This window comes from Lynx canadensis, chromosome A1, assembly GCF_007474595.2.
Source record: "Lynx canadensis isolate LIC74 chromosome A1, mLynCan4.pri.v2, whole genome shotgun sequence".
Classification (NCBI taxonomy): domain Eukaryota; kingdom Metazoa; phylum Chordata; class Mammalia; order Carnivora; family Felidae; genus Lynx; species Lynx canadensis.
Genome location: NC_044303.2, coordinates 180,601,141 through 180,614,840, shown reverse-complemented (window position 1 = coordinate 180,614,840; position 13,700 = coordinate 180,601,141). Strand labels below are relative to the sequence as shown.

General features: G+C 50.4%; 1 protein-coding gene across 1 annotated transcript in view; it reads right to left on the bottom strand.

Moving 5' to 3' along the window:
* The window catches only part of SLIT3 (slit guidance ligand 3), a 591,744-nt gene that overhangs the window by 71,668 nt on the left and 506,376 nt on the right, over window positions 1-13,700 (bottom strand). Inside the window, 4 exon segments of the mRNA XM_030327818.1 lie at window positions 1,983-2,057; window positions 3,020-3,170; window positions 13,063-13,161; window positions 13,164-13,225. Coding sequence (XP_030183678.1) covers window positions 1,983-2,057; window positions 3,020-3,170; window positions 13,063-13,161; window positions 13,164-13,225 — 387 coding nt within the window.

Sequence of the window (13,700 nt, the reverse complement as noted above, 5' to 3'; positions counted from 1 at the left end):
CATTCCTTGCAGGTGATGGGGGATGTCTATGCTTGCTCCTGAAGCTTGACACACAGGCAGCCACAATCCTCACCAGGACCCACATGTGTCCCTCTCTCATCTGTCCCTTCAGAGTGCTACTGCTCCCAGTTACAGAGCAGTTGCCAGGCCATGGGCAAGGTGGTGGCCATGGGCAGGGAGGGAAGGAGGGGGTACTGCACAGGGCAGGGGAAGGTCTTTCTCCTCTTGCCTGAAGGGGACTGATGGGGGGGAAGACTGAAGAACAAGACAAAAATTAAAGGTTACAGTCAGTTCCCATTATTCATGGTGGCTATATTCTATAAAGTCACCAGGGAAAAACTGAATTAGGGAATGCTGAACCATTGCTCCTAGGGGAAATACAGGGTTAGGTTCCTGTGAGTCTCTGGTCACAACATTTTCATCAGCTGATCAATACATAACATTGTTTGATATGTGTTTCTGCTTAAAAGACACCTTATTTTAATATACACCGTTGATTTATTTACATTGTACTCACAGCCTACAGCCCTATAACTCAGGTCTGAACAAAGCTATGTAACACGCATTTCTCCATAAGGCACATCACAGCCTTCTTGTGCTTAGGAAGGCTAGATAGCCCTTCAAGCACTATGCAAAGATCTAAAACTAGGCCCTTTAAATAGCAAAATCACTGACAAAAAGCATAAACATGTGAAGGATGTGGCACCAAATATACTGTGAAAGGACACCTATTTACAGTCCGAGAGCCGCAACAAGAATCAGAGCATGCGTGGCCATTTTTGATTTCAGCTGAGAACATGCGTGTATGGGGCTCAAAGTTTTTTGGCTGTTCCGTCCATGTCTACAAATGAGTATGAAAGCAACTGTATTGATTTGAGATTATAAATAAGTTTCAGTGAGTAAGCCAATTAGCAAATATGGGATTTGTGAGTAATGAGGCTTAATGTATTTCCTTTGTTCCACAGGCAACACCCAACTCTGGGGCCAGGAGATGTGGACTCTGGGGTGAGAGTAGGGAGCGGGGCCAAGAGAAGGGAGTTAGAGGGTAGAGAGTCCCCATGTGTGCTGGTTCCTCTGCTAGGGCACGTGGGAAGGGAGGATGAAGGGAAGCGAGCCCACCTGCACACTAGTGCGATGACAGTATGAACCCACGTATGAGTGCCAGCTCTGACATTTATTGGCGTGTGGTCTCAGACAAGTCATAAAGCCATCTTTGAGCCCTGCCAGCCTCCTCAGCCCACAAAGAGGAGTGTGAAGCAGCAACAGGCAGGTATATAAGGGCTTCATGAGATGATGTGCATGAGGCAGGGAATGTGGCCCCTGGCCCAGGACAAATACTCCCTTAGCTCAGCCACATATTCTTGTCTGGCCCAAACTCCTAGGCAGGGAGAGGGTTATGAGGACAGGCAGCCATGGCATTGGAGAAGCCAGCGTAAGCACGTGGACCCTTTGACTGAGGTCAGGCTCCACTCAGGCCCAGGGACACCGAGACTGCAGCTCGGCATACAAGACATCTGGCATTTCTGCTCCAAGGTCTGATGCAGAAGCCTCTAGAGGCCATCTAAAACAGACCTTTCACCTGTCACTTTGTAAAAAGTACGAAGTGATGTGCACCCTAGACCTCTGAGTTCCATTGCTGGACCTTACATGAGTCCTTCTTAACCCTCCTTGGGGTAGGTGTTGGGTGTGGGGGATCAGGATGAACAGAGGGGACCTGGAGACTTAGGGATGCTGTAGAATGCATGATCTGCAGAATAACTGACAATTTAAAAACAGTGAAGTTTCATTTTGGTCTGTCTCTGTATGGCTGTGCCTTCCTGTCCTACTTCTAAATACATGCCCAGTGTGGGGTCAGGAGGAGGCTGAGAAGGGCTGGAGCAGAGGTGAGGGGGCCACCAATGCCTTGGCACACGGCTGTAGTCTGCAGGACAGACCCTGGCCAGGGCCTGGAGGCTGCTGCTAAGTTCCCGAGGCTAACTTACATTTTCCGCAGGTTGGGCAACTTCTTGAAGATCCCAGTGGCCTCTAAGACAGATATGTCATTGTCGTTCAGTCGCCTGCATGGGAAAAGCAGACAAGGTAGTGGGATAGCTGAGGATGGGGCACCTCCTTTGCTGCCCTCCATGGGACCCTCCCACAGCTCCCCCATGGCTTGAGCTGAATTGCCACCAGGACCTCACACTCAGCTGAGGTCAGCGGAGCTGGGGAAAAGTCAGAGACAAGGAGGGGCCGAAAGGCGCTGCCTCACTGTGTGCCCCTGGGATGTGTAAAGTCAAAGAGAACCCTCACACTAACAACACTAATAATGAAGACCACCATCATTTATGCCGGGTTTGCCCATGCCATGCATGGTTCAATATGAATTCTGTGCTTTGCATTCTCTTACTTGATCCTCTTAACCCCCTAGGTAGGCACCATCACTTCCATTTTATAGCTAAGAATCGGACACTCAGACCTGAGAAGCAACATGCTTGATGTGAGGAAACTTGGAGAAGACCGGACTCAGACCCAGGTGTGTTGGTTCCGCACATGCTGTGCCCTCACCCCGACCATGCTGTAGCTTTTTAGCTCTTCCATTTGTGGACCAACCAACACATCCTTTTATTAGCATGGATAATTGGAGGCTCAGATAGATCTAATCATTTTAGTGTTTTCTCGCTTTTGACAATTACTTATAGCCATCTTTCTATTATATTGTAAGCTTAGTAAGGAACTGGGGGGACCATCTGCTTTGTTCATTGTGGAGGCTGATGGGCCTAGCACAGTGCCTGGCTCACGGAGGGTGTTCAGAAAATATTTGTATAACGAATGGACTGTCTTTATGTTTGAGAAAGCTATTCCTGGGGAGCGGGGAGGGGATGCCTAGGTGTCTATCCTGTGCCAAGGATGCAGAGGACAGCCACGGAGTGCCCATGTGACTGAGCCGGGAGGGGGCTGCCTCCAGAGGACCCTGCTTGGGCTGGTTCAGGGTGATTGGGTATGGGGACATGTAGGGAGTTCCAGCCCAGGTAGTACTTACAGATCAGTGACGTATTCAGGGAGGTGGCTTGGGATGCGGGCCAGCTTCTGGTTGGAGCAGTCCACAATGGTGCCCTCACAGCGGCACTTCTCGGGGCACACAAGGTCCATGAAGCACTCGCTGCTGAACCTGCTGCGGTAATCCTCTGAGCCTAGGTGGGGCCAAAGAGGGGGCGTCAGGACCACCGGGGCTCCTGGCCCAGCTGAGGTTGTTGGCAGGGGGATGGGGAGGCACGTGGTGGGGTGGTGGGGAGGGCCTAGTGACAGCATTGCCTTCATGCGTGGCCACCTTGCTGGTGCCCTCTCTACCCCAGATCCCCACTTTCCATTTGGTCTTTGTCATTCATGATTTCAGTCCTCTGGGAAACCAGGCTCAAGCTCTGTGGGCTCTTAAGCTTTGGTGGGTCACGGACCTTTTTGAGTAGCTGTTGCAAACTTATGTTCTCCTCAGAGAAATGCTCTTCGTGCATGTGTGCAGAATTTGTCCTATAATTTGGGGTGGAGAGTACTGAGTCCCTGATGCCCATCATCTGTGGACTGTCTAAATGTCCATGAAAGTCCAAATGAAGAGATTCTGACGGGGTTTTGATAAGGGCTGTCAGGGTGAGGATGAGGTAAGGGAGGGATTCACACTCAGTTATCTTCAAGCAAGTAAGGAAACAATAAAGGAGGCCCAGCATATGGCGGTCAATGACTGTTGACACTAGATTTCAGCATTGAAGACAATAATGAGGGTTGGGGACCTGGGGATTTGAAGCCCACTGCCCTAACGCTCGGGAATTTGGCTCAGAGTTGCCTGATGATCCTCTTTAAAAACACAGTAGTAATAAATTAACATTTAAAAACTGTCAAGACAAGCACAGCTCTTGTGAGGGTCCGAATGATTTGCCCGATCTTTTGAGAATAAGCTCTGTTTAACCACAGTGAAAGGCCAGTTCTTAGCTGGAACTAAGATTTATTTTTTTGACATTGACTTTCTCCTGAGGTCACACAGTAATGGCAACAGTATCAATAAGTGATGTCTCACAAGATGTCCAGGGGTACTGCTTTATTGATTGGAAATAATCCCTTGCTTGGTACCTGGGCAAACCTCGTGAGACCAGCAATCACAGAGGAGGTGACTGGGGAAACCCTGGCTCTCCTACCAGCCACCAGCTAGTTGGCAGGGGCCAACGTTTCATTAGCACCATGCTAGGTACAAAACATGGGCTTGGTCCATGTTCGCCCGAGGTGTAATAGCACATCAGTTGTCCTGTAAGTATTTCTGAAAGTGTTCCAGAGAACATGGACATCACTGGAGCGCTTAACTGGTTGAGACAGACCTTGGTGATCTTATCTGCATTAGGGGCAACGTGGGGCACTAGCAGCTCAGAAGTTTTAGCAGTAGTGGGTTTGTCCAGGCTCTGGCACTCACTAGCCTCAGTCTGTCCACATGTAAAATGGGAATCTAGTATTTGCCCCTATCTCACAGGGGTGGTCGTGAAAATGCAAGGAAGAGCGAGGCAGTGAAGAGTCTCTGGGGAACGGTAAAGAATCGTATAAATATTTATGATTCTACTACTATTGTTTTCAAGAACTTAGTGGAATATTTGGCATATCAGAGGCCATTAAAATATCAGTGTAGCTAGTGATAATAGCTGACATTTATGGAGCACAGACCATGAACGAGGCACTATTCATCAAACTTCAAATGGGTGAGCCCATTTGATCCCTGCAACACTCTCGAGATCACTGTGACTCCATTTTATAGAAGAGAAAACTGAGGCTCTCAGGTCAATTGATAATATGACAGAGGGATGAACCCAGTCAGGCTGAAGCCAAGGCTTGTGTGATTAATACTATGCTTTCCTGCAGATGTGCATTTTGACAAAGCCTTTATTCCAGTCCTTCTAGAACTGATCATAGAGTCCAACTTGGCAGAGGTAGATTGATTGGCATTTTCCTGCAGAGGGCTATGGGAGGCAGGAAGCAGACATCTTCCATGCTCTTGGTTTCTTCCCCTTCACCTTATCAACCTATGCCAATTCCTGACTGGGAATGAAGTCTCTGATTCTGAAGTGTCTTCTACTTAAGAGAGAGGATCAGAGGCCTGGACCTTTCCCTCTGCTCCCTCCTTGTCCCCCTCCTTCATCCCACCCTTCCACTCCCAGGCTTGTGTGAGCACAATCTGAGCACGTATCCCCGCAGTTATTTGGGCTGCTTCCTAATCCAATGCATTATGCAAATCTCTTGCCCTTGGCTTGCCAGCATCCCTCCCACCGAATAACTCTGACCTGGGCCATCTTCCTCCAGACACATCAGCATGCTGTGTCCTGGATGAATTTCATCTTGCAAACCCTGCTAAATGACAATCTTCTCTTGCTCCCTGCCAGTGGTTCTACATGGTGACGGCGTGAAGGGGCATTTTGGACATATGCATATATTTTTTCTTTCAGAAGGTGTCTACAATGGAATCCCTGCAAAGTGGAGGAACCCTGGGCACTGATCAAATGCCTCTGAAAGACAGGAGGGAGCACAGTGTGCTGCTCTTCAACACGATGAGCTTGAAGATGTACCCTGGCTGGGCTGTGGCCGGGGACTGCCGCCGATTAAATGCGTTTTCGTTTTAATCAAGGTGAGAGCGTCTGTAGTTAGCAGGAATCGCTCTCTGTAGTATAGTTAGATTATAACTGGTGGACCTCTGCGATGGAACCGCTGACCCATTTTAATGAAATGATTTTGCAATTAGATTCAATGGACTAATATGTTCTTTCCAGCATCCCCCCTGCTGTTTTTGTTATTGCCCTGGTTTGTAGTAATGAGGGGGTCGGAGTGTGATATTTATTTGAGTGGCAGCCAGAAATGTTAATAACGGCGTTTGCACGTAACCCAAAGAGTTCCTTCCCCAGTCAGAGGCAGCCTGAAATGCCACCCCCATCACTTCATATTTCATTACCGAAACTACCCTGGGTTTCTCGGAGCCATTTGTTATGCCTAATGCTCATAACTACCCAAAAGTATTTTTAACTTTTCCAGAGCTTTAAAAGTCAATTTCAATCTCAATGCATATTTGTCACTGCCAGAAAACTTAGGAGGAGGGGAGTAACTGAAGAGGCCGCTGCTTCTTCTCTTTGGGGAGAGTTCAGACAGCAGAGATCTCGGAGGACTTGAAGAAGGACCATAAAACAAAACCCCGGCTGAAATGGGTCATGGGAGAGCTGATGTCATCTGGCATTTCGCCTGTTCCTGCCCCTGTAGCCCTCCTCCCTCTATGCGGGCAGCTCAGAACAACGACACTTGGTACATGATCACAGAGAGCTTTTAGACCAGGGGGTGGAAATCCATAGCAATGCGATTTTATTACGAATCCCTGCCCTGTGGCCACTTCCCAGGACAGCATGTACTTAACATCTGGATGGTCATGGGATTGGGGCAGGTAGGGAGCCACAGCTCCCACTCTGTGGATGGGCTTGGCTGCAGAGGCCAGTGCTGGGCCCAGGATGGCTGCTGTCCTTAGCGGTCTGGATTTGTGTCATTCTTTGGGCAACCAGTTTGTCGAATGAAAGTCACAGATTCACTGTTATCTGATGACCATGGCCCTGCCAATGCACGTGTGCCCAGAGCTCTCCTCTTCTACCTCTAATATCCCTAATGTGGGTGGGATGAAAGGAGGAAAGGAGCAGAAAGAGGAATTGGGGGGGAGATCGTCAGCTTGAAGAGAGAGCCACGTGGACAAGCAAAGGGTTGTAAGTAAGGAATGGAATCAAGAGAACATTGCCAGGCACACAGTTATCCACTCATGGGCAAAGGCTGGGGGACTAGGTACCAGCGACTAGAAAATGTCAACTGTTTTACCAGGAGTTTGGTGATCAGTTGGGCAGACAGCTGTCCTCGTAAGCTATCCCCATCACAGTCTATTATGAATGCAGCCATCTGCCTGAAACCAGAGGGAAATGCCCATGGCCTGCAGCTGGGCACTGCCTGGTCACAAGCCTGCTGCTGCAGAACCAGGGAGGTGCCCGTGAAGGTGCCATTGTGGACCAGAGGCCTGGCCCCTGTCATGGTGGGGGCAGTGCCAAGGCACTCAGAATGCCCCCTCTGTTCAGGATAGGGGACTGCTCCAGGATCAGGGATTTGTTGTGTACCAAACAACAATTTGTGTGTGGATCTTGGTATATCCATGCTGGAGGGAGGAGCCATTCAAACAGCACTGCTTGCTCACGTGCTTACTCAACTTTTTTTCCATTAACAGAAGCAAGCTTGAGGGGGAGTGTTAAAATGTTTTTCAACTCCCTATCCATTCAAGTCAATCTTATCATTCTTTTTCATTTTCTAATTCAAGGCGATGAGACTGTCCGTAGCTAGGAAGGGTGAGTATTATAGCTGGAAAGAGCAGCCATCTGGGCCTGGGCAAGTTAGTTAACCTCTCTGACTTGATATCCTCATCTGTGAAATGGGACTTATAAGGTTGTTGTAAAAATTAAAACAAGGTAATGATCGAAATAGTTCAGCACCTGACCTAGAGTAAGCACTCAGTAAATGGTAAAAGCATCCAGAAAGGCCAACAGGACTCTGTTACTCAGCAACGGCTGGGCCCTGGCTCTGAGGGGTGACCTGAGGGAGAGGAGACAGTCAAGTCACATGTTACCATGAGAGGCCAGAACTGGCTTCCAGGCCTATGCCAGGATTTGGTTCCCAGCATGGCTTTCTCTCATTTGGGGTGGGACACAGACTTCATGGCATGAACCAAAACCACAATCTTCTAGTTACACTGAGCCTAGGATTTACTAAGAAACAAACAGAATGGGGGTTGCCAAGATCCCTCTCTTGATTATCAGAGATAGCAGATCTCTGCACAGCCCTCGTGTGGCACTGGACTAGCTCCATGTGAGGAGCCCAGCTCTTGGGCCACATGTTAACTGTTCCTGGAAGGTCAAGATAACAGCCTGGACTTTAGGCTACATGGGGACCAGGGCCAATGTACTCATGAGGAGTGGGGGTTGGGTCCAGGAGGAGGTGCGAGTTAAATCCAAAGTCTCAGACTCATGCCACTCTCACTAATTCTCATGCTCACATTTATCCCCGATGCTTCTGGTAAAGATAGAGGAGAGGGAGTAGGTCACAAAGCAGTATGACCTTTGGGTTAGCTACCACTTGGGAAGATGACCTTGCACTGGGACTTTTCCATGAAATGATGGGGCACAGGCCTTGGGTGTACCTGTTCTCTTTGAACAGAGGAAAAACAGTGGTTTCTGAGCTTCAGCCTAGCTACTTTACCCCTTGGCCGGCATCCAGAGTAGCCTGGGGGAGGGGTGATGCCTCCATCTGGGGTAGGAGATGTGGTTCTAGATCTTAGCTTGTCCCCAGTGTGCTCCTCCAAACCCATTTCAGCCCGTATCCGCTACCTGGAGGTGGAGGTCTCTGCGGATCCTCCGAGGCTCCCACCCCCCGCCCTCCGTGAGGCTAGACCAGGAGAGGTGGGTCTGGCAGATGGCGGGCTGCGGTGCTCCAGAGCAGAGAAGATGTCCAGCGGTGGTGGCGGTGGCGGCGGGCCATGCTGCAGGAGAGCGCGGAGCTTTCCGCGGTGCTTGACAGAACCATGTTCCGTTTCCATCGTTCCACCACATGGTTAGATCAAGCACAAAGGAAAGCCCCGCGGCGACTGGTCAGAATCAAGGTCAGGAAGCAGCGTCAGAGAGAGGACAGGAGCGCTCAGAGGAAGCAGCGTGGAGAAGCGGAAGCCGGAGCAGGCCCCCACGGAGCGTGATTAGTACCAGGAGCAGGGTTCCACAGGAACACTTCTGAAGACAGGAGCCCCACCGCCCTTGGACCCCGCCCTGGGGCAGTCACAGGGGAAAGGGAGGAGATCGGGCGGGAGACTACTGGACACCCCTGCTCAGGAGAATCAGGGCACAATGGGTTATGACCGCAGATGTCTCCGGTCATATCACGGGCCTGAACAGAACCTCTAAATCCCGCTTGATCGTACCACTGATCTGCCAAGACATCACACTTAGCAGAAGCAGCTTCTGCACACTCTGCATCCTGGGGCCCATCCCCACAGCACAGTGGATCCATAACAGTCTGTTCCCCCAGCCCCTTGCATGAAGAGACAAGCCACAACTCCCAGTGGCCTAACGAAGCTGCAATGCTCTTCTTTTAGGAAAAGCCCCCTTCATATTCCATACCTCAGAAATTTCCTCAGTATCCTTCAAGGACCCCCAGAAACCCTCTGGCTGACAGACATTCATTCCAGATGACTCAACATGTAATGGAGAAGGCGGGGGGGGGGACGGTATCAAAAGAAAATACACGTCCCTAGCCAAGGAGAAAGATGGGAAAGCCAATGGGGCCCTGCGTTTGGGACTGGGAAACCTACAGTCACAACTGTCTGAGAACAGTGACCAGTTCCCATCACGATGAGTAGTCTCTTTCAGACTAAGAGAAGGAAGGAAAGGGGAAGACACCAGATTCTAGGGTCCTTCCTGATTGCAGATTTCGTCCATGGTTGTGAATCATGGCAGTGGGTGGAGGGACCAACAACCAAACTTTCTGGGTGCCATGGGCCCAGGTGAGGGCGTCCAGTCTCCATGTCCCTATCTGCAACAGATCAGCGACAGTTTTTATGAACTTCCTCCCAAGCCACTGGGAGGAGATATGTACTTCTTGAACAGACCAGAAGTCAGGGCCAGGTGACTGGGATCCTCCCTGCTCTTGGCCTCTGACAGGAGGAACAGAGTCACTGTTCCCCTACAATGTGTTTTGGGGGAGATGGTCACAGCATCTTGACAGTGCATAGGTTATCTGCAATGGTTGACCAGTGAGTCAAGGTCACTCCACAGCCCCAGGTCTGACCTCTTTCAAAGCCCTCCCATCTGACCAGCTAGAGTGGCCGTTGTACTCTAGCCTCAACTCTGCTCTGATGTCTGGACATGCAGGGCTCTGTAACACCCTGGTTGTTGGGATTTCACATTCAAGTTGGATCAGGGCCTTGGTACCAGAGCAGGAAAAATCCATCCCTTTCGTGCCCCTGCCCCAAGCCTTTAACCCTTCTCTTTGATTTCCCTCAACAACAACAACAAAAAGGAGGGACAAGAGAGAAAATCTTCGCAGCACATTGAATGTCCTGGGTTTCAGATCTCATCTTGAAAATCCTACTCTATAACCTCAGACAATACTTTCCTGCTGTGTAGGCCTCAATTTCTTCATTTCTAGCAGGGACTGTGTGAATTCTGAGTTCTCTAAAACTCTGTGATGACCTGAGCAGTATCTTGCTATTGGCCATCTTTTCTCATATTGTGTCATCACCCTCTGTACTTTTCACTGTGAATTTCTTCTTGCCAACAGATCGCTACACACAAAGGAAGGAGGTGTGATGGAAGATATCTTCCAACTGCCAAGTGCTCCCCTGAGGATGGGCTTGGGGTCCCAGGCAGCCAGACGGCGGCTTTTCAGGGGGACTTAATCTGATGGTCAGATTACCCCAGCTGGCAGCATTCACCTCTAACCAGATACTGCTGCCCAGGGCGGCGGATGCAGCTGATAGAGGCAGACACAGGGCAGCTGGGAACCAGACGCCCTGCCTAAGGAGGGGCTTTATGCATTGCAGGAGCAGCCCTCAAATTGGCTTCTAATTACATCAGCTGTCTTTGCAATGGGGGTGCTTTTAGGGGAAAGTAAAATGCAGAGTTATTATCTGTCAACTCCAGTATGCATCACCTGACCCTCCTTCTGGAGCTTCCTGGAAACACAAAGCTTTAGACCTATGGCTTCTGTATCCCCTAAAGCCAAGGCGGGCCTGGACCCCAGTGTCTGTCAAATCCAAGGCCTTTGATACTCACCAGTAGGTCTCTCTACCTCTCTTCTCTGCTACATGAAATAATAGCACATAGAATGCTATCTGTCAGGCATCAGCTCTGACGTTCCCTACCTTTACAGGAATAATCTGCTTAGTATGATTAAAAAAAAAAAATCTTTTAGACAGGGTCAATCCAAGAACCCTGTGCTTCTGTTTCTTTTAAAATTTCCAAGCACTCCTGCCCTCCGTAGGAAAAGCAGCCAGGATCTCTCCCATGCAAAGGTAGGCAGGTAGTGGCACAGCAAGAGAACTATGTGTTACTGTCCCCTAGGTCAGCTTGCTATTTTCTTTCTCCTACTTCATTCCATCTGTACCCTCATCCTGCCACCCCTAGTCCCAGCCCACAGTCATTCCTAGGCACCTGCCAAGATTTTGTCTCTGTGAGATGCCATCCTCAGACCCTGGGCCGATCCCCCTCCCGTTTTGTGTGGCCCCATGGTCTTGGCATCAACACAAATCCTTGAGCTCCTGACAGGTCCCCTGTGAGCCTGAGGGGTTGGGGCTGGGAGATGGCACTCTGCCTTCCCCTGCTTCTTATCACCCCCTCTTCTGGGGCACAACTGCTTTTACACCTAATTAAGTCAGCTCCCCCCACTCCCAGACTTGGATAGGAACAGAGGGGACAGAGGGAAGAAGAGGTGTGCATTATGAGAAAGGCCCTGAGGAAGAATGGTTGTGCCTCAGGTGACACTCCAGGGCTGGGAGAGGGTTTCCCTCCCAGAGATGCTGCTGGCCCAAGAAGGAACTTAAGGAAAGAGTTTTGGGGAGTGGGGGTAGGACCATAGACTAGGAAGAGAGTCATCCAAGCAGTTGGACTGTTTTCCCAATGCTCCTTCTCTCCTACATGCTGCGTGGTGTCGAGGAGTGAGCCAGACCTGGGGGTTGCCTCCACTATTTGCTTGCTGTGACCATGGGGTGCCCTTTACCTCTGAGTCCCTGGCTCCCTCAGCTGCAGAATGACCTCTCCGGGTGATCTCACAGGACTAGTGGAAGAACCAAGTCAAACTAGATGCACTCAGCACAGAGTTCATCACAAGTAAGAAACTGACATTGTTATTCTGAGGCAGACAAATTGGGACCAACGCCTCATTTTGCCACAAAGTCCCTGTGGTATCTCCAAGCCCTCTCGAGGTATTAGGTTCTATTGAAGAAGATAAAATAGCTAAAGTTTATCACTCTGGAGACGTGGACTAAAGGATTTGACTTAGAGGCCAAGAACAACATGAAAGGAGCAGAAGTCTGTCTGCTGGTCTTCTCCCAGCGACCAGTGACCATGCTGTCATTCTCCCTGGGAGAAGTCGCTTACATAAGATGCTCTTGGGCAGGGGAGAAGAAGGGCTCTTGCTGACACACAGATTGTGACGGCTGGCACCAACCCATCTCAGCACATTATACTATCATCTCACCATTGGGAGCACAAGGCAGTGTGGTGATTTTTTTCCAGTAGCAAATGGCACAAATGCTCGCCATTTTTAACTGCCTGTTTATCTAGCTATCAGGTCAAGGACAGCTACTTCTCTTTTCAAGATGACCTGAGAACCCCTCTGGCATTCACCCCCAGTGTCTTTCCTGGGTGCAGTAGGGAGGAAGGATTCCAGAACGAGCTTGGAAACTGGTTTGAGGCTTTGCTTTCCTAGAGAGCACAACTCTTTGCTGTTTTCTCCATGAACAGACTATACCAGTCTAGGGTGGAGGAGACAGCTAGCTAATGTCTGTGAAATCTGTAACAAACTGTGGTCTGAGGGCTGTACCAAAGGCGGTCTTAGAGGGGATGGGAGCCTCCCAACATTATATGCTGCTTGCAGCCTGGCCTGGGACCCATTTCTTTCCCTATCTGCCACTTGGGGAGCACGCTTTGGAGACTCAAAGAAAATAAATCGCAGCCTCTAAAAGGCACGTGTGTAAAGGCTGCCCCTCCCCTAGCTTCCACCTGACCCTGGAGATAGGCTGCCACCTGGGTTCTGTCTCTCCTGAAATTGTGCACCACCCCCGCCCCACCCCATGCTTTTATTGTGTGTGTGTGTTTTATTTTAAATCCATAAGGTAATTGGTTTTCTGCAGGACTAACTGAATTTCCCCAATTTAATTTGCAAAGATGCTCCCTAGGAGCCATTACAGCGCTCGCTGTCCTCCAGATTGGATTACTGGCCTCTCCGGGGCTGCAGTACTGAGTCGGAAGGTGGGGCCCAGCCCCGTAACCTGATTACCTGAGCAGCGGAACTTCTTGCTCTTGATCTGGCTGATGCGTTTGTTGGCCAGCCGGCGCGGGCTGCTGCAGCGGGCCCCGCTCGTCTCGATGGGGTTTCCTGCAGGTAATCGGCCAGCCACTTCAAGTGGCAGTCGCACACAAATGGGTTTTGGGCTAAGTGGCTGCGAGAGGGATGAGAATTGATCAGGAGTGACCCGAGGTGCCACTCTCCACGGCCACCGTGCCTGGCGCTGGGCCCCTCCTCATCGGGCAGAACGCAGAGCGGGTGGGGCCTGAGGCCTGCTATGTGCCAGAGAGGGTCACAGGTGCGGCTGGCATCAGCTGGTGCCATCTCCTTGCTCTCCTGACCTGGGGCAGGACCCACCAGTCACCTCGATTCTGACCCACAGCAGCGGTGACGGGCAAAGTCACAGGCTCAGGGTATGTGCTTACAGCAGCCTGGATTTTATTTCTCTAAGCTCAGCAACGCCAGGCACGTAAAGCAGCTGGCAGGGTGACTGGCACATGGTGGGTGTTCCACATACAGCAGTGGGTATTGCTGTTACCCTCATCATCACCAGGGCAGCACCATGGGTCCGGCTCTGCCTGGCTTATAAGAAAACTCCACAGGGCCAGCGCAGCGCTCAGCGCATGGTC